Source organism: Enhydra lutris, unplaced genomic scaffold, assembly GCF_002288905.1.
Source record: "Enhydra lutris kenyoni isolate GAN:26980312 unplaced genomic scaffold, ASM228890v2 scaffoldscaffold16, whole genome shotgun sequence".
Taxonomy (NCBI): Eukaryota; Metazoa; Chordata; class Mammalia; order Carnivora; family Mustelidae; genus Enhydra; species Enhydra lutris.
The window spans coordinates 23,849,049-23,870,574 of record NW_019154100.1 but is presented as its reverse complement, the minus strand read 5'-3'; the positions used below and the strand labels follow the sequence as shown (position 1 = coordinate 23,870,574).

The window sequence follows — 21,526 nt, the reverse complement described above, 5'->3', positions numbered from 1 at the left end:
CGGGAAGCCTACTTCTCTCTCTCCCACTCCCCCTGCTTGTGTTCCTTCTCTCTCGTCTGTCTCTGTCAAATAAATAAGTAAAATCTTTAAAAAAGAGAGATAGGGTTGCACCTGGGTGGCTCAGTGGGTTAAAGCCTCTGCCTTAAGCTCAGGTCATGATCCCAGGGTCCTGGGATCGAGCTCCACATCGGGCTCTCTGCTCAGCAGGGAGACTGCTTCCCTTCCTCTCTCTCTGCCTACTTGTGATCTCTATTAAATAAATAAAATCTTTATAAATAAATAAATAAATAAGAGAGAGATAAAGAACAAACTTGGTGCAAGGTCCCCTGGTGGCTCAGTCAGGTTAAGTGCTTTTGGCTCAGGTCGAGCTCCCTGCTCAGCAGGGAGCCTGCTTAGCCCTGTGCCTCTGCTTGCTGCTCCCCCTGCTGTGTGCGCTTGCTTGCGCTCTCTCTGTCAAATAAAATCTTAAAAACAAAAACTTGGCACAATACTATTATTTGATATGCAGTCTGTATCTAAATTTCATACTTACTCCATAATGTTCTTATATATACCTGTGTTTTCATTAAAGAACCCAACTAAGGATTCTATATTGCAGTTGTCATGTCTCTCTCGTCCCTGCTTTTTGTTTCTAGCAGGAGTCCATTCCACGTGGTATCACCTACTGCCTACCCACCCTTGTTTTTTTATTCATGGAATGAAAAGTCCAGCCTAATGGTTGGAATGCCACCTCATTTGGGTTTGACTGACTGCTTGGACATGATTAGGCTCAGGGTTGTACCTTTTTTGAAGGCAGGAATACCTTCTCTGTGTCCCATTGGGAAGCAGATGATGTCATGTTGTTTCATTGTTGGTCATGTTGTTTGATCATAAAATAAAGGTAGTGTCTGAGTTCTGCATTGTAAGGGTACCTTTCCCATCTATGATGAAGATGTAATCAGTAGTACTTTGAGAATATGTGTCTTGCTCCCTAACATTCTTTCCCCCTGTGGGTTTCGTATCCATTACAGACATTTGCCTAATCATACATTACTCTTTTTATGTCTGTCATCTTTTACATTTCTTTTTTTTTTTTTTTTTTTTTTTAATTTATTTGACAGAGAGATCACAAGTAGGCAGAGAGGCAGGCAGAGAGAGGAGGAAGCAGGCTCACTGCTGAGCAGAGAGCCCGATGCGGGGCTCGATCCCAGGACCCTGAGATCATGACCTGAGCCGAAGGCAGAGGCTTAATCCACTGAGCCACCCAGGTGCCCCATCTTTTACATTTCTTAGTTGGCAATGTTCTGTAAAGAGTAGCTTTCTCTACTATCTGCTTTAGGACGAAGAATTTTTTTTTTTTGTTCTTTATGTTAGAATTACCCCAGACCTTTTGTGTTAGAATCCATCCCCCAGGGCAGGAAATGGGGGTGAGACCCTGGTAGTAATACTTTGGAAAGAGCTCTGGCTGACCCTAGTGTGGAGGTAGCCAAGGTTAACAACAGCTGCTCTGTTTCTTAACTGGTTAAGAACCTGTGTCTCTCCTTGGACTCACATGAATCAGAATCTCCGTGGGAGCAGATGGAAGCTCAGAAATTGGTGACTTTTGTAAAGGTCAGCAGGAGTCCTTGGTTACCCATTCGTTGTCAAATTACTATTTTGCAAGGAGTGCTTACTATTCTGTGGAAGGTGGACTTAAATGTTGGAAAAATATCAAGGGTAATGCACAGTAGACAATACTTGGGATAAGCATAAATACATACCACTCAGGTATGTCACTCTTTCTAGCTTGTTTGGTGCTTTATTTTAAAGTGTGGGCAAGGGGTGCCTGAGTGGCTTGGTCAGTTAAATGTCCAACTCTTGACTTGGGCTCAGATCATCATCATAGGGTCATGAGATCAAGCCCTGCCTCAGGCTCCAGGCTGGGCGTAGAGCCCACTTAAGATGCTCTCCCTAGGCTCCCCCACCCCACCCCACTTGCATGCTCTCTCTGACTCTTAAAAAAAAGCAAAAAACAAAAACAGACAAACAAAAACCTGGTCAAAAACTTCCCTCCTTTCCTCTGGATCACCTATTAATACAATCCACAAATACCAGGCCAGAAATGTCTGTGGGATGCTGCCATATGTCTGTTTTCATGCCTTTAAATATACTTTGGCATGCTATGTGTATCAGGATTAGCTTTGGCTGTGTGTAAAAAATTGGTTTAAATGAGTTTTCCTTCTTCATCAAGAGAGGTGAAGGATAGACAATCCAAGGCTGGGAGTGGTGGTGCTGCATCATCTAGGACAGGTGCTCCTGTTGGCTTAGTTAGCATGCTGCCTCCCAGACCAGGATGACTGCTCAAGCTCCAGCCATTGAGTCTGATTCCAGCCAGCAAGGATGAAGGATAAAAAATCAGCAGCCACCTCCTATATGGACACTACCTGACCATCACTTTTTACACTTCCACGGGTTAGTCATGTTTGCCAGAACATAACATCGGGTACATCTGCCACAAGAGAAGCTGGGAAGCAGTGTCTGTAACTGTAGAGATGAGTAACCCTGCCCCACTGGATTTCGTGATATTACCTGCAAATAGAGCCTGCGAGGGTGTAGGTGAGCTTTTAAGTCCTCTCAAAAACGAAACCAAACAAAAACCCCGTCTCTCCTGCCCACCCCCCCCCCCCCCCCCCCGCCCCAAAAAACACCCCAGAATAATCTAAATTGATTCTGGAGGAGAAAATGGGATCTTTCAGATTCTACTCTTGCAGATTATTTTCACATCGAAAAAAAGGGGAAAAACACCATTTTCACAGAATATATTATGTTTCTGGATACTAGTTAGAATGAATTCTACTTCCAAATAGCTATGAGGTAATTTCCTGATTTACTGTTTTAGGGGAACAATTCTCTGACAAGTTTTGTTTTAGAATAGAACTTCTCTGTAGGGAAGTACTAGGTTGGAATGGCTTTGCCTTCACTCTGCATTATTAGACTTGGTTCTTTGTCTAAACTCAGATCACTAATACTAGTAAGTCTAGCTACTGGTCACCACTTTTTGAAACACAAACTTGTTTTTATTTATTTATTATTTTTTTTTTTTTTAAAAAGATTTTATTTATTTATTTGACAGACAGAGATCACAAGTAGGCAGAGAGGCAGGCAGAGAGAGAGGAAGGGAAGCAGGCTCCCTGCTGAGCAGAGAGCCCGATGCGGGACTCGATCCCAGGACCCTGAGATCATGACCTGAGCCGAAGGCAGCGGCTTAACCCACTGAGCCACCCAGGCGCCCACAAACTTGTTTTTAAAGGCAATAATTAAATTTATCAAAGCTTGATCCGTTTTCTTTCTTACCATTTCTTTTTATGTTCCTTTTTTTTCCCCCTGGCTTCACTTTTCTTCTTGCTGAAGAACCTACTATTGTAGGTCTTTGAGGGTCTGTGATGCCATTTATTGAAAAACTGGGTTAGAGGAGTAAAGGTTGGCCGGTACCTGCCCTCAGCACGCGAGGACGCTCCTCCACTGCAGCCTGGCGTCTACGGCTGCTGAGGAGAAGCTTGCTGGTCCTTAGAAGCTCTCACAGGGAAGTCGGTTACTCATTAAGGTTGACTCTTTAATCCTTGATGCCCTGTAGGTTAGCAGTGGATCTCTTTTACTTTAAGTGTATATTGCCTGGTAAGAAGTAGGTTTTGATGACTCAATGTTTCAAAGACTCGACTCTCTTTTTATGTATTGCTTCCTCTTTCTTTTAGAGTTGTTTCATTTTTTTACTCGTGTTTTCTCACTGCTGCTTTGTAACATGAAAGGAGAATTGATGCACCTTGACTTTGGATAAATCCTTTGCTTCTGTTCATTCCAGAACTTTGCTCACCCTCCCACCCGACCCCCTCAATGTATTCTAACTGGAACCTGCCAGGTGGATTTTTTTTTTTTCTAATAGAGCTAGAGTCAGTTCTTCCAGCAGACAAAAAGTCTCTAGTTCCTGCCTAGCAGCTGGCTCATGCAGTACTTAATTGGCAAACTTTGAGTTTAGAAATGACAAGAAATGCTCCTTTCAAAAATGCTCGAACAGTAGGGAAGAGGCCATTGGCAGTTCCTGAACAGAGCAAGAGCTGAAGTTGGCATGGCCCAGGACAGCATCCGTAGCTGAATGTTATTTCCTGGCGTTTGGGTTGGCAGGAGTTAGCTCAAGTGCTGTTGTCTTCATAATTTTGATAGCATCTTTGGAATCTTCCCAGAAGTCTCCAGAACAATAGTGTGGTCTGAAAATTGCAAAGTTTCTGTTTATCGAAGAGACAAGAAAGGTGAACGTTTTCTTTGGTTTTTAGCTAGTTGAAGGTGCTCTTTAAGAAACAATATGAGTTGAAAGGGATTTTTGAATCCATTCTCTTAGCCTTACTACTTAGGATTTCTTATTATAGGTACAGCTCTTTTGTCAGAAAAAAAAAAAATCAAAGTAAATAACTTAACTGTATATACTAGTACCTCTAGGAGGCCTTGGTTACTTAGCTATGGGGAGAAACTTTCTGTGCCTTCTTTTTTTTTTTTTTTTTTTTTTGAAGACTTCAGTATTCTGTTCAGGTCATGAAGTTGAGTAAACTTAATTTCAGTTCCAGACCAAAATCCATTAAAACAAAACAAAGCAAAAAACCCCAGTGCTATCTGTTGTACAAACCAAAGGGAAACACTGGCGTCCTTCCAGGTTCCTGAAGGCTGGTCTTACTGGCTGGCAGGCTTGCCTCCATGCCTGTGTGATGTCTTAGGTTCTGTTCCCCACAAAGGAAATACACTTAACCTTACTGTTTGCTCATTCTTGTATCTCCTCATGATAGATGATTAGGAATTACTCGTTGGCAGACTTCACCAGTTATGCAAACTTTCAGTTGAGCAGCTTTGTTCTTATGTTATTTCAAGCTATAACATAGAGTCTGCCAAGAAGTCCAAAGGAGGTTTTGCCAATAGGCATCTGGCAGAAATCCACTGGGAAGCTGCTTGGGTCATGTGACTATCCTTCACCTGAAGGTTTAGGAAGAAGGGTTCAGGATAATGAAGCTGAACATTAACTTAAATGCAGAGAATGTGTAAAAGGAAGGGTAATGCTAATGAGTTTTTTTTCAAGCTTGATCTCAGAGACTTGAAGTCACAGGTGCAAGAGGCTTATCATAACCCATTGTTCTGGCTTCTTAGTTTTGTAAGTAAGAATTATCTACATATCTACATTCTGGAAACAGGGCTTACTATGCAGAACTCTACACAACAGTAATTTGTACCACAGAGCCAGTTTAATGACTGTCAAATAGGCAGGATAATAATGTGAGGTGCCTTATATTCCCAGAGGAAAAGTTCCTTTGAAAGGAACTTTCGGTCAGGGGGCACCTGGGTGGCTCAGTGGGTTAAGCCTCTGCCTTTGGCTCAGGTCATGATCCCAGGGTCCTGGGATCGAGCCCCACATGGGGCTCTCTGCTCAGCAGGGAGCCTCCTTCCCCCAATCTCTCTGCCTACTTGTGATCTCTGTCTGTCAAATTAAAAAAAAAATAAAAATAACTTACGGTCAGGGAGGTGCTCGGTGGATATGAAATTGGCGTGAAGGGAATTGGATGATGTTCGGAAATGTCTTCATCAAGCCTCAGACATCTGATGAGTCAACTTTTTATTAAGGTGCTGTTGCCAGAGGCACGCCTCACTGCCCATCAGTGCAGGGCACCCCCTCTTGGTACATTTAGTTTGCTTCTTTCTGACACTGCTTTTTCTGTTGGACAGGCTTGGTTGGGCCTCTTTTCATCCCAACACAGAATAGTTTTCTGTCTGTATACGGATTTTTTATGTCTTCACCCCTTTTCTCTGTTAAAATTTGGTCCTTTTGGCCCTTTTCTACTGACCACCCCTCCTTTTTCAAAACCTCACACAACTTTTAAGTTTGTTTTTAGTCTTCATATTGGGTGTGTTGACTCCGGCTTGAGTCCCACCCTCAAAAAGCAACAAAAAAAAGCGCTGATGGCCTTTCGTCACTGTGTCAGAAAGATTATTTGGCTTTTGTTCAGCTTTTGTGGCAGGAGCCTCGGTTTGAGCTTTTCTCCTGGGAGAGTTGTCTTCAGCATCTTCCAGGCCAGGACACATGCCCACACTGTGCCTGCGAGTCTCTGCAGCTTTTGCTCCAGGGATGCCTGTTAACATTATTCCTCTGAAGACAGAAGTTGTTCTCTGGGATCAGTCCCGGGAAAAGTGTTTTTTACTAAGCAAATGGATAGTTTTTCTCTTCCAGGCATACTCAATTATGCGGCTGATTTTCTTTTTTTAAATCAGCTGCTAGGAAGCTTAGAGCCAAGTGTATACAAGAACAGCATTCCTGGCTTCATCTTTTATATTCAGGTCCCTATGCTCTTATTTCTTCACCTCCTTTGTTTTACTTCTAGATTATGTGTATTTTCTAAGCAGCCTAAAATTTTTCTGGAGCAGGGCCCAGAAAACAAATAATTACACAGTCGTGGCAAAATACAATGGGGCAGATCTGAGTGAATTACACACTGGGTTTCGTCTAATCATTAAAAAGGTCTTCATCACTGTCAGGCCAAAAACAAAAGTATATTACTCAGAAGAACGTGGTATAGGTGTTCTCAGTGAGATAAAATACTTAGATCCTATCTTTACTTTAAAAAAGTTAATATTAATGTATCAATTTTACCATAAGGACCAGAATGACAAATTTTTATTGAGCACAATTTATGGTCAATGTCTGAATTAATTCAGTTATTAAAATAAGAAAGGTCCCCTGGAATAAGTGGTACATGGTCATTGCAGAACACACTGGCAGGCTGTGAGATATGGTGCTTTGCATACAGAGGCACTATTCTAAATACTAAATACTAAAGAACAAGTAACTAATGTTACTCGTTCAGTTTTTTCACTAGTGAATAGCAGCCGAAGTGACATGGCCAAGCTGTGCAGGGCAGGGCCCTATCACAGCTCTCACAGCAGAGAGTTCAGTGGCAAGTCAAACCATCTCCTGGAATATTTGTTCTAAGAGGGCTGGTATAGAGAGGCAGGGAGGCTTCGTGTAGCTGACTGCTTAAGACCTGTGGTGTCGTACTATGTCCTGGGAAATGTCAGAAATACCAAGCTGTAAAGAAAGTAGTACAACTATGTGTACATATGTTGAAGAAACAATCCAATGATTTTCCTCAGTAATATTTCCTGGAGTTGAATTTGAGGTTCACTCTTAACAGGAAATAGGATGTACCTCCTGGGGGTTACAGGTCAATGAAGAGACTTGGAAAGAAGAACACAGTTCAGATGATTTTCATTTGTAGAAAACTTGGCATGGAGGTCTCGAATCCTCTGTTGCTTTCTGTTTTGTAAGTATGAAAGGCGTGGTTCAAAATAGGATTTCCCCCTTTAATATATTCGTTGGTCATAAAACACATGTATTAGTATGAGAATTTGGAAATACCTGTCAACTGTAAATGTTAATACTCTGATCCGGCGTTTGTGTTACATAAGATCTTGGAAGTATTTATATAGGAGCTCAAGATTTATGTTTAGAGATTTGACTGCAGTGTTACAGAAATTAGTGAAAAAATAGGGAAACCAAACTTTCTGCAGATCTTGAAAATAGCTCCTTCAGATACAACTAATAATTGTCAGGTAAAGGTGAAGGACTTGTGTGAAGGTTTTTTTGACAACTTTTGCATGACATGGTTATTTTATTCTCACAGCAGAAACAAACATTGAGACTCTAAGTTATAAAGTACCTTAAACATGCCTAAGACGGGTGTGTGCAAATGAGAAAACAAACCTGTTGCTGTCGGATCCCTGTTCTGTTGGCGCATCATCTTTTTTTTGGTGTGTGATTCAATTAAACTATTCTTAAAGTTTCTTTAAGTTTTTTTGAGGCATAATTGACATACAGCATTGGTTTTAGGAGTACAACATAATGATTTGGTATTTGTCGTGATTGCAAAATGATCACCCCAAGAAGTCAACATCCATTACCATAGTGATTTTTTTTTTCCTTGTGATAAGAGCTTGTAAGATCTCTCCTAACCTTCAGATATGCAGTATAATATTAACTATAGTCATCAAGCTATATATTATATTCCTGTGACTTATAATATAGCTGGAAGTTTGTGCCATTTGACCCCCATTACATCATTCTTAATCTTTAGTTACCCCTTTTCTTCAAAATAAGGCATTTTTCTTTTAAAGATTATTTATTTATTTGACAGGCAGAGATCACAAGTAGGCAGAGAGAGAGATGGGAGGGAAGCAGACTCCCTGCTGAGCAGAGAGCCCGATGTGGGGCTCGATCCCAGGACCCTGGGATCATGACCCGAGCCAAAGGTAGAGCTTTAACCCACTGAACCACCAGGCGCCCCAAGGCATTTTTTTTTTTTAAAGTAGGCTCCACACCTAATGTGGGACTTGAACTCACACCTGAGATCAAGACATGAGATTGGGTTGGATGCTGTGCCACCTGAGCCCTCTGGTGCCCCCAAATAAATAAATTTTAATGGACTACCTCTGATGCCATTTTTTGCACATTGATGATCAAAGGCTTAAGCTTTTGCCAACAATATGTGGGAAATTTCTTTTGCCTGAGGAAGTCCTACCAAGGTAGATAGAAGAGTGATAGCGCCAGGGAAGGCAGCACTCCTCACCTGGGAGTTCTTTTGGGCTGTTACATGGGTTCTGTTTTTGGTTTTGTTTTGGGATTTTTTGGTTTTTGTTTTTGTGGTTTTTTGATCTGTTTGTTTTGAGAGCGAGCGAGCTCCAGGGGGTAAGGGGAGAGGAAGAAGGACAAGCAGACTGCCTCCTGAGCAGAGAACCCCATGTGGGCCTGAATCCCAAGACCCTGAGTTTATGACCTGAGCTGAAGTCACTTGCTTAACTGACTGAGCCACCCAGGTGCCCCTGGGCTGTTCTTAGGAGTCATTTCTGCATCTCTGTATTATAAAGCACATACATACCTATTGGAAGCAGGGTATGTCCTTTTTTTTGTTTCAAATAAACATGGCTTGAGAGAGGGAGATGTCCAGTTCTGAATGCTGGCTGCACCACCAGTCAGTATATGACCATGTACAAGTCCCTTACCCTATTTCTTCCAGTTTTCTCTTTTATAAGATGGAAATGTTGTTTCTCTTGGTTGTATGGGTTGTGAGATGTAGGTGAGGTGATGCACCTCACAGAGAAAACACAAACTCTCACCACACAGGACTCCTGTATACCACTGCTCCCTGATCATAGGTACCTCCTCCTTAAACCTTAATTTTGACCTCAGCATGCTTTTTACCCATCTCCCACTATGCTAAACACAAAGGTAGCATCCACACGTTCCATGAATGTCTCAACCGGGATTCCGCCATTCTGTGTGAATAGAGTGGGAAACTTTTTGTTTAACCTGATGATTATTAATTCAGAATCTTTGACTCAAGCAGTTTTACTAAGAATTTATATAGTAGAGGTACTTGTACAAGGGCACAATTTTTTGTATAAAGATTTGATGGCAGCATTACATGAATTAGTTGAAAACTGTTAAACACACACACTCATGCATGGAGAGGAGACAGCAGTGGTGAGTCTAGCTGGAGGAATGCCCTGTTGAATGGGATGAGGCAGGGCCATATGAATGACATTGGGAAGAGATCTAAGCTGTATCATTACAGTAAAAAAAAAAAAAATTAGACCATGTTATTTGTAGCATGTTACCATTCATTTACTATTTTGGTTTATTAAATCCATTTCCCCCCATGAAATAGGTCTACCTGTCCTTACCTAGTTTCTTTTCCACTGGGTTTGGTAATTCTTCTTGAGCATTTTGCCTGGAAGAATTATACTTATTTGGGCCTGGTGCTATATTTAGGTGATTAGTTGATTATAGAGGTAACAGTTGCTTAGGTCAATGTAAATTTTTCTGATTGATTTTTGGTAACTCCTACTAGACAGATTTTTGACACTTTCAGATTTATTGACATATGTTTTTATATTTCCCTTTTCTCATTTCAATTTTTTTAAAGATTTGATTGATTGATTGATTGATTTGACAGAGATCACAAGTAGGCAGAGAGGCAGGCAGAGAGGAGGAAGCAGGCTCCCTGCCGAGCAGAGAGCCCAATTCGGGTCTCGATCCCAGGATTCTGGGATCATGACCTGAGCCGAAGGCAGAGGCTTAACCCACTGAGCCACCCAGGCGCCCCTCATTTCAATTTTTTATCTCTTACTTAGACAAAAAGGTTTTCCTTTAAAGAACCAGCCCAGTGTTTTTGTTACTTCCTTTTGTTACTTCTAGAATGTTTACTAATTCATTTTTTTAAAAAAATCTTTGCTTCAGAGGAAGGAAACTATAGACTATTAAGAAAAATTCCTACCAGATAGTGTGAGTAAACAGGTGTTCTGTGGTGGAATGGCCTTCTGGTAAGTGCGTGTTGAGGGGCAAGTGGAATGGCTGATTCATCCAGACGTGGGTTTCTGCTGTTGAGCAGCATGTTCACCACAGATCCGTGGTACTGAGTCCTCTGTGCTCTCTGCTTGCACTCTGGGCTTAACGGGGAGAAGATGGAGCTGCTAATGCCCCTGGGAATTTGTGTGTTGTAAGAGTGGTGGTCATTCGGTGGACCAACATTAGGTAGCACAAAGTTTGTTTTCATACCCAATAAAAATGAATGGGCCCAGTGCTGCTGTTTCTTTTGACTAAGATTTTCAGAAACTGCTTAAAATGATATTCTCAAGATTTTCCTAGTTCCTGGGATGCTTGAAAGCAAAACTGTTGACATGTTTGAGACTTTATAAAATTTGTAGAGATTGGTAATTGAGAAATTAGACTTAAGTTGTTTCATGGCTCTGTGTGAACAGACTACAGTACTTGAGGGACTAACTTGAATACTTGGAATTTACACTATCCTCCATAACAGGGATGTAAGAAGGCTCAAGAGAGAATTCCCTGAAGTATTTCTTACCAAATAGTTAATGTGTACATTTCTGACTGCAATATATTTTCTAGTATCTCTATAAATCTTAATTGGTAGGTGTACTTAAAAAAAAAAAAAACACAACTGCATATTAAGTTAGTGTATTCAATTGTAGTTCACCTTAAAATATTTCTTGGCATATATGGGAAATCTGTACCTGCCTCTCAATTTTGCTATAAGCCTAAAATTGCTTTTTTTTTTTTTTAAGATTTTATTTATTTATTTGATAGAAATCACAAGTAGGCAGAGAGGCAGGCAGAGAGGGAGGAGGAAGCAGGCTCCCTGCTGAGCAGAAAGCCCGATGTGGGGCTTGAACCCAGAACCTGGGATCATGACCTGAGCCGAAGGCAGCGGCCCAACCCACTGAGCCACCCAGGCGCCCCCTAAAATTGCTCTTAAAAAAGTCTTAGAAAATAAAAAATACTTCTTGGAATAAATTTCTTAGAATTGACTTCTCCTTGGATACATTTTTTTTTTAATGTTGTTAGAAATTAAGCAAGTATTGGGGTGCCTGGGTAGCTCAGTCAGTTAAGCATCTAACTTCTGATTTCAGCTCGAGTTTGATCTCAGGGTTGTAAGTATGGGCCCCACATGGGGCTCCACAGTAGACAAGGAGCCTTCTTAAAAAGTAAGCAAGTATTAATGTATGAACATGTGAACTGCTTCTGCATTTTAGAACCTATAATTCACCAGTAAGATCACTGAATCTTGGTTTAGCCTTTTTCTTTTTCTTTTTTTTTTAACCCAGTGTTCTCTGGTGCGTGTCTGTTGACCCTACGGGAGTGACCATTTAAAGGGAGATGACTCAGGAAGGACATAGTTGGCTTGAAGTGGGAAGTTGAGAAGTGAAGTATACAGATAAAATCCATTTTTGAAAAATCTTTGAGTTAGCCTTCAAAATGTTTTCCAATTTTTCCGTGTGTTAAATGGCAAAGGAAGGGCAGAGATGGGAGGAATAATGAACTATATGGGAAAGAATCCTAGGGTATTTTGCCACTAAAGTGATATATCATCCTGTCCTTTGCTTGGGTGTGGCTGTGTACTGAACGGTGACAGTAAGGTCTTACACGATTCAGTCATATATGATGAGAGACTCAGGAATTCTTCCTTTTGAGAAGAGTTCATCAGGTGTTTAAACCTACATGGCTATGGTGTAGACTTGTGTCCTCGGATGCATTGTTTGTTGATGTGTGGCCCACAACTTCATTTGCTTGTCAGGAATCTAAACTTTGTGACTTTGACTTACCTTTTAAATCTGTAGATCAGTGACATCCTAAGTTCGTAGAAAATTGGTATAGAGAAAAGTGACCTTTTAAAGTCAGATGTCTTCAGAAGGAACAGATGTTCTCAACTTCAGGTTAACTCTTACCAACGCACTCTTGTCAGCTTCCTAATATTCCTACTGTATGAGTGCCCCCATCCCTCTGCCAATGATAATAGCCCACTTTTACCAAATACACGTATGTCCTGTCTTTCCAACAGCAATCAGAAACGGAGACTGTCCATCTGTTTATCCCAGCCCTATCTGTTGGCGCCATTATCGGCAAGCAGGGACAGCACATCAAGCAGCTCTCTCGCTTTGCAGGAGCTTCTATTAAGGTACTGTTCTGCCGACTGTGGCTCTTAGTGCTTTACTGACAGTAAGTTACAGGAACATGAGTCGTCCTGCCACTTCATAATCGAACTGAATATGGCACTCTATACTGGGGCTACATAGGGTGTGGCTATGATGGAAAGCCCCCAACTACAGCTTCAACAAAGTTGACTTTCAGAAAATATTCTGGAGGTAAGCAATCCAGTGCTGGTGTGGTAGTTTTGGTCGACTAAGTCCCTGGACCTATGTTCTAGCTCATTTTCCCCAGGCATGGCTTTAGTCCCTCCTGGTCCCACATGACAGTGTTCTGTGCTCTCACAAGTCTGTGGTCCAGCCAGCTGGAGGACACTAAGAATCTTCCTCTTACAGTCTTCTTATTAGCTGGTATAGAATATTTTTATCTCAATTTCATTGCTCAGAAACTGCATCACAATGCCAGACATAGTTGAAAGAACCAAGAGGGAAATGTTGGAGCTAAATACTTTATTATTATGGAAAGTGGGATAACAAATATCAGAGGCCACCAACTGGATAACTGTACTCTGAAGATTCTGTATTTTCATACGCTGGGAAGCAATTTAGTAAGACAGTGCATTGTGTTTTAAGCTATGTACAAATTAATAATGGCTCAATACAGTGACAGCTTTCTTTAGGAAAGCATCAGTCCAGTGGGGTGGTTTTTTGGTTGTTGTTAATATTTTATAAAATTTTTTATTTAAAGGAATACAGTATGGGGCTCCTGGGTGGCTCAGTCCATTGAGCTTCTGACTCTTGATTTCAGCTCAGGTCATGGTCTCAGGATCCTGGGATGGAGCCCCGTGTAGGGCTCCATGTTCAGTGGGGAGTCTGGTTCTCTCCTCTGCATGTGCACTTTCTCTAATTAATAAATGAATCTCTAAATAAAATCTTAAAAAAGTACATAAAGTTGCACGCAAATGTTTATAGTATCTTTATTTCCAGCTGTCCCCCAATGGGAAGCAGCACATATGGGCAATGGGCAAATAGATAAACTGTGGTCCCTCTATACAGAAGATATTAAGAACAAACCATTGATAGATACAAGTTGGTTGGAGCTCATGTTGCATGCTAAGGGAAAGAAATCAAACCCAAAGGCCATATACTCTCTGATCCATTTATATTTAAAATCTGAAGGCAGAAATATAGGGATAGAAAAAACATTCAGCGATTGCTACGAGAGGCTTTAATACAGAGACATAGCAGGAAGAATTGTGGACAGTGACTGAACTACTGTTATTTTGATTGTGGTAGTGGTTATCTGCCTATGCATTTGTTACCAAAGAGTGAATGCTACTATATGTAAATTAGTTAATAAAGATGCAAAACACAGAAATAGCCCTCATATGGTCTCCTGTAGCAAAAGATAACAAAACACATGAACAGGAAATACAGCCAAGATAAACAGGTAATGGAAAAGGAGACAATAAAAGATAGAAGGGTGAACCAACTTTAAGGTCCTGCAAGTTTCCCGATTGAGTTAAAAATAAGTCTTTGACACATACATAAAGAACCTAGTAGTCTAGCTTTGGAAAAACTGCAGTGAACATTTCATGAATGAGAACTATTTGGGTATTCAGTTCTCTCGTTTTCAGGCTTCATGGAGGTTTTATAATGAGGGTAAAACGTTTTGTTTCCAAGAGAGTCTGAAACACGCATAATCTGAAAGATGCACCACCACTCTTGAAACTTAGCTGGATTTATATATCCATAAATTTCGTATATGTACTTAATGGGCATATATTTGGCATTTGCTAATTATTTGTGTTCACTTATTGGACATTAAGACTGTTCCTAACTTATTCTGCACAAACAGTGCAGTGATGGATGGAGTTCTTCTAGCCAAATTTTTATATACAGCCTTATTTTAAGGTAAGTCTGTAAAAGTAGATTTGGTGAGTTGTGTGTTTTCAGGCTTTTCAGAGACTAGAGCAATTTTAACTCTTAAACTCCATGTATGAGTGCCCTTAGCCCCAGCCCTCCCTCACCAGTATTGACAAATCTAGTCAGAAAGATAAAGAATGAGGCGCCTGGGTGGCTCAGCGGGTTAAAGCCTCTGCCTTCGGCTCAGGTCATGATCCCAGAGTCCTGGGATCAAGCCCCATGTCGGGCTCTCTGCTCAGCGGGGAGCCTGCTTCCTCCTCTCTCTCTGCCTGCCTCTCTGCCTACTTGTGATCTCTGTCTGTCAAATAAATAAATAAAATCTTAAAAAAAAGAAAAGAAAAGAAAGAATGAGATCTTTGTTCCAGGGGTTTCCTGTGAATAATTCTAAGGGCTTAGACTAAACGGAAGTAATTATTTGCTTGTTTTATAGACTCAAAATTAGTCTACAAAGTAGGAATAGTAAGAATAATAGTATTAGCATGGCTCTAGATGACAGAGGGAAGGAGAAAAGATGACTCCACATTTGTTGACTGTAAACGTTGTGGAAAGAGCTCTAGTGGACTATATTAGTAACTGACAGGGATTAAAATGAATGGTAGAATTTGGGGAAGTTTTTATAATATATTTTGCTTCCCATTCTTACATAATAAATTTGGTAAATAATAAGAATTTGCTTCTTACACAGCATATGTCTTAGCAGGTTTTTTTCTTTTAAAACAACTACCAGCTGGGTCCCCAAGTCCTGTGACTGTGGAACAAACCTGGGTTCTTCTCCCTTCGGTAGCCTCTGGAACATTTCCCCTGGCCCAGGCTTTTTGTGTGATTTCATATACTCTGCAAAAATAGGAAAGCCGTTTACTTTCCTTCTGCCAAATTAATGTTAGTTTACTTCATGTTACTCTACTGAGCATACTTCAGGGGAATTTACCAATAGTCTTAGATCTGTGAACATAGCAGTTTCTTGCACATACAGACCTGGGTGTTCTGATGCATATGGGCCAAAGACCACACTTTTGAGCACCATTGGTGTAGTGATGAGGAACATGGGCAGTGGAGACAGACCTAGTTCTCCCTCCAGTTGGATTAGCTGTGTGATCATGGACGGGCCACGTAACTCAGCTTCTTCAGCCTTCGGTTTGCCCCCTGTAAAGAACACGCACCACCTCACTGGAACCCAGCGAGGATTCGCTGAGATCACATGTGGACCTTCACATCAGGGCCTGGCACAGTGTAAGCACACAGTTCATGGCAGGAGCCAGGACTGATGAACCCATGTTAGTCACTGCTGCTCTGTAACTTCCTTCCAAAGGCTTCCATTCTACATTTCATTAAGTCATGCACAAATGTCAGGCTGGTGTGTGGAAGGTTTCTATCAGTGGCACCTGAAAAAGTGTCATCCCCCCTTGATGTGCCTGTTACAGATTGCTCCAGCTGAAGCCCCAGATGCTAAAGTGAGGATGGTGATTATCACTGGGCCACCAGAGGCTCAGTTCAAGGTATGTGTTCTGGAGTGTGAGCACAGGTAACCAATGAGTGGACTCAAAGAATGTTAATTCCTTCTCTTCAGGAACTCTGTCACCTGGCTTCTCCCTTAAATACATCTAAAACTCGGTAAAAAGGATCTCCCAACAGAAAATCATAAGACTAAAAACAGAGTAGAAACATAACCAAAGTTACATTTCAAAAATAAAGCTTTGTTTCAACTTTGAAAGTTTTGTAGTGGTTGCTGGGTTTACCTATCTCCCAAAGGAGAATTTGCTCAGTGCCTAGTTACTATGTGAAGGAGAGACCTTTAAGACAAATTTATAAACCTGTCCAGTTATTATGCCGTGGAAAACTTGTTCCCTAAATTTTCCTCTTGTCCTTGAGAGGCCTTAACCTTGATTAAAATGTCCCCCTTTCCTCTTACCCTTGTAATTAACTAACTCTGAGCCCTTGTCCATTGTCTGACCACAAATCACTCTAATCCTTCAATTTTAGAAGTAGAAATGGTAGGAACTCTTCTGGCATTTGTCCTGGTGTGAACCATTGTTAGGGACCTTTGCCGCTGAAGTGCCCTTCCCAGTATGCTGAGCGTTGATGAAGAGTAGAGACTGAGCATCTGTGCTGCCGTTTTAAATCCTACTTCTGTCATTTATCTTCTGTGTGACCCTGGGCAAATTACTTAACCCTTCTCTGGCTACTCAGCTATAAAATGAGGATTAGAACACCCACAAGGTTGAAACAAGATTATAAGGTATAAAGAATATATAAAGTGCTTAGAATATTGCTTGCCACATAGGAAGCACAATATAAATAAGCTGGTGGTGGTTTTCAGCAGACTTGGAGTGAATCAGGTGTCAGGTGGACTCTGCCAAATTCTCAAACACATACTTTCAAGTACATGATTTCTCCCATAAAATGCAGTACAAGTGTTGTAAAAGTAACTACTGCATTAGAATGTAACTAATTCATCCCAAACCCATCTTATTTTTACCACCTGTGTAACTGGACAACTCTTGAACCTTAAGTTCCTTTAGCCCTAAAATGTAGTTAGTAACAGTGCCTACTTCTCCCCAATCCCCCCCTTTAAAATACCACTTAGAGCTCTCTTTTCTGTGGCACATTTTTCAGTAAAAATCCAAAGCTTTTTTCACTTCATTTAGAGAAAGAACAGAAACAAAAGGAGATGCTTTGAGAGGTGGGTGCAGTTTGGCTAGGCTGAAACTCAGGTGAAGAAATTTAGTTTCTCACACCAGCCTTCTGGGCCAGGCAGTTGAAGTTCTAACTCAGAAATGTTGCAAACTGATTCCTATCCCAATCCTATGGGGTCAGTCACTTTTAGTTTGAAACCTTATAGATGAACACGGACATCAATTATTTTATGTTTCTTCTTGGTGCTGAGCTCCTACATTTTTATAAATGGAACCGCTATCTTGTAATTCCTATAATTGTATGTTGGGAAATTCAGTTTGTTTCCCTGTGTTCTTCAGTGCCCATGTGGGATGGTATGGTCCTCTTAAATGGAATTACTTAAGAAAAGCTGTAATGCTTAAATATTTATGTGATCAGTAATAGTTACAAGTGAATTATTCTAGAGATCCAAGGGGAGTAAACCTCTCTGATGAATCTGAGAGCTTTTTCTTTTTTTCCAAAGAGAGATGTATATCCCTGTGTCCTTTGTGTTAATACCTAGATCTGTGGCTTTAGACTTTGAGAATGAATGGAATATAGGGTACCAAGATGAATTTTGTTTTTCCTGTAACCCCCTATAATGAACTTACCATTTCTGCACCAGTGAAAATTTAAAATGTTTTGGGTACTTTTGTTTTTAGGATTTACCCTCGTAGCTTGTCAGATTAAACCAACTCTGACTTCTTTATCCTTTGGTATATACTAGAGCAAATTAATGGTTGTACATAATAAGAGAAGTTTCTTAAGTATAATGTCTAGTTGTATGCAGTAGGTATCAAGATGTGTTGACTACTAATGTCATAAGTATGTGTTAACCTGATTTTGTCACCTCATTATTCAGAGCAGAAGCCACTTGGCTAAGATGAAGAAACCTGTTTGAATACAAAATGTCCTTTCAGGTGTGTGCCTGCCATCTCTTATCCTCCAGAAAAACAATTACTTTCTTACTGAAAGCAGGAAAAAGGTTTTACCTTTTAGGATCAGGGGGCAAATGGCTATTTGCCCACAACAGTGATTTATTTTTAGTTAAGCTGAGTACTGATTGCCTTTAGCTCTTTTTGTTCAAAGAATAAATCGTATTCTTCAGTCATTCAGCTGCCAACTCTGTGGTGCCTGGTTGTTACTGTGAACCTTCCTAACTTTGCCTCTTAGGCCATCTGCAACAGTCTATCACCTGCAGATGTGTCCCTGCCAAGGGCCATTCCAGTGGACTGGGGCCATCTCTGAAGTTAATGGACCTTCTTTCCCTTCATGAATGACACTGATAGGATATGTTCTCATCTGTAGGCTCAGGGAAGAATTTATGGAAAAATTAAAGAAGAAAACTTTGTTAGTCCTAAAGAAGAGGTGAAACTTGAAGCTCATATCAGAGTGCCATCCTTTGCTGCTGGCAGAGTTATTGGAAAAGGAGGCAAAACGGCAAGTACTTCAGCAAAACCTGTGCAGTGGTATGAAAGGGAAAGCGTTGAAAGGTACTTAGGAGTTCCAAGTCCCTGAATTTGGGCTAATTTATAAAAAGCAGGATCATCTGGGCCAAGGTTTGGAGAACACTGCCTTTTGTTCTTCCTGAGTGTTGGTGTCAGCCACTAGTGAAAGTAATGTCTCGCTTTCAGACCACTTTATGTGAGAGGAGTGTCTCATGTACAAGGGGCATTTAGCATTTTTGGTTGCTGTAAACTTCAGCTTTTTACTTTGGCACAGTGATGGAAAGAAAACTTTTTTAACTGTCCTCTATCTTTATAACCTACCTCTTTAACAAAAAAGCAAGTGGTTTCCAGTTTCTCTTTAGCACATGTAACTTCTTTCAAAGCTATTTACAATTCTGAATTGAGAGCATTTACTTTGGAATCAGACTTTCAGGGATTCAGTCTGGTTCTGCCATTCACTTGTGTAACTGGTCAAATCGGTTTTTTGGGGTAAGTCTTAGTTTACTATCATTTTGTAATGGGCACAGAACTGATAACCTGATAGATTTATCAGTGGATTAGATGAAATTTATGAAGCCACAAAGTAAGTGCTCAGCAAACGGTGATTTTTTTAAAACCTCAATTTAACATGATCTCTGCTTATCTTGTTCAGGTGAATGAGCTCCAGAATTTGTCAAGTGCAGAAGTAGTTGTCCCTCGTGACCAGACACCTGATGAGAATGACCAAGTGGTTGTGAAAATAACTGGTCACTTCTATGCTTGCCAGGCAAGTGGGATCTCATGTCCTAAGCAAGCTCTTTTGCTTCTTTCCCAAACGGAAGCAATTCTCCTGTGGGTGTGCTCCCACCCCACATAGAGATTTACTGTTGTTTGGTGCTTAACAGGATAAATCCCTTTTTAGCAGGTAATTTCAGACTCTACTAGCAAACTTAAACTAGCATGTATCTTTAACCTTCAAATCTGAAGTTGTTGAAATGGAAGAGTAAAATAACTTTTAGTAACCTCTGATTAGGTAGAAATTTCAAATCTCTCTCCTTTTGCAGGTTGCCCAGAGAAAAATTCAGGAAATTTTGACTCAGGTAAAACAGCACCAACAGCAGAAAGCTCTGCAAAGTGGACCACCTCAGTCAAGACGGAAGTAAAGGCTCAGGAACCAGCCCACCACAGAGGCAGATGCCAAACCAAAGACAGACTGCTTAACCAACAGACGGGCACTGAACCCCTAATATCCAGAGTTACGTGCACAAGTTTTTACCTAGCCAGTTGTTTCTGAGGACCAGGCAACTTTTGAACTCCTGTCTCTGTGAGAATGTATACTTTATGCTCTCTAAAATGTATGACACCCAGCTTTAAAAAAAAAAAAAAAAAAAAAATAAGGGGGGGAGGGAGGGAAAAAGGAACTCTGCACTTCCCTTTTGTTGTATTCTCAGTGTAACAAATATTCTAATTTTTCTTACTGTACCCTCCTAATGCCAGAAATTGGCGTAATGATGCAGTCACTAAATTAATAAAATATAGATTGCTCCCAAATCCAATTGTTAAAATTGGATCAGAATAGAATGATTATAGGAACTTAAATGTTAAGCTATTAGCATAGAAAAACTGTTGTCAGTTTTATTTTTAATGTAACACTAACATGAATAACCTAAGGGAAGTGCTGAATGGTGTTGGCAGGGGTATTAAATGTGCATTTTTACTCAACTACCTCAGGTATTCAGTAATGCAATGAAAGCAAAATTGTTTTTGTTTTTGTTCTGAAATTTTATATACTTTATAAAGATAAAAGTCCAACAGTTTTTTAAAAAACTTTAATTAGCTAACAGGAGAATAACAGAAAATTTTTACTTCTGGTTAGTGACCATAAAGCTGGAAAATTAATTTCAGGTTTTTGAGGCTTTTGACACCATTAGTTGGAAAATCTAATAAATGTTCAGTGATATGGAGCAGTGCCTATATTTGGAGAGCAGCAATACCATTTAATTTTTTTGTTTATGTTTTCGATGGTACTAACAGAGCAAAGTGGTTGCAGGAGGTTTTGGAACGGCTAGTTGAAATGGCTTCAGAAGACTTCAGTTGTTTTGTTTGGCTGTGTGATTAAATGCATAAAAATGCTTTGTGCTTTAGACTATCACTACCTAATGAAGAGATGCAGCCCCTGTGGACCTGAAACTGGCCAAAAAGCAAGCTTTCAGCTTGTTATAGGATGCTTAGTTTGCCAGCACGCTTCAGACCAGTCGGTCTACACGTTGAGCAGACCCCAACAGAACTGCTTTGTGAAGACCAGTGGGGTACTCAGACGGTGGGGCAGTGTTCAAAGGCAATATCAAGGCTACAGCTCCATGTGCCAGGCACTGTCATGAGCCTCACTAAGCTGTTTTGAAGATTTTTAAATAATGATAAATCAAGAAAAATGTAAGGCCACCTAAAATAGTACATAAAATACAGCAGGATTTCTGTATTCTCTGCAACCAATTATTTGAAAATAAGTCAAAAAGTAGAGGATACTAGAATATGATTTTGGGGATATAATTTGAATGACTGTGAGAACACATTTGACCTTTGATACAGGATACTGAATTCATATGCCCTTTCCTTCACTCGATGGCAAAGCCCGGTATGTACAATTATGTGGGTGTGGGTGGTCTCCAAGGCCACACTGCTCTCAGAATTGTTTTTTGCTTTTGTAAATTGAATGATCAGTCATCTTATTACACTGATCTTAAGGGCATATATAATAAGCCTTTGAAAAATATGGCCTCCTTTGTATTTCAGGATGAATTTCTACAGACTAGATAAGTTTTTCTGAAGATCACTGTTATCAATTAGACATTTTGAAATGACTTGAAATGTTTTCCTAAATGTTTTCAGAAAACCAGTTTATTTTGTAGTTTTAGCCAAAAAGTGCCCTTTGTCATACAATTAATTCACTTAGCATTCATAATTTTTTCATATGATGAATTGCAAAAATAAAATCATAGACTGGCTTTCTGGTTGGATTTCAGGTGAGATGTGCT

At 40.4% G+C, this 21,526-nt stretch overlaps 1 protein-coding gene across 2 annotated transcripts in view; it reads left to right on the top strand.

The window, feature by feature from the left end:
* The window catches only part of LOC111147248 (insulin like growth factor 2 mRNA binding protein 3), a 142,902-nt gene extending 122,626 nt beyond the window's left edge, over positions 1-20,276 (top strand). For both annotated transcript variants that reach the window (XM_022503171.1, XM_022503170.1), the window contains 5 exons: positions 12,402-12,518; positions 15,834-15,908; positions 18,373-18,504; positions 19,165-19,278; positions 19,556-20,276. In XM_022503171.1, the coding sequence (XP_022358879.1) occupies positions 12,402-12,518; positions 15,834-15,908; positions 18,373-18,504; positions 19,165-19,278; positions 19,556-19,654 (537 nt within the window). In that variant the 3' untranslated portion in view covers positions 19,655-20,276. The remainder of the gene's footprint in view (positions 1-12,401; positions 12,519-15,833; positions 15,909-18,372; positions 18,505-19,164; positions 19,279-19,555) is intronic.
* Positions 20,277-21,526: the final 1,250 nt, after the last annotated feature.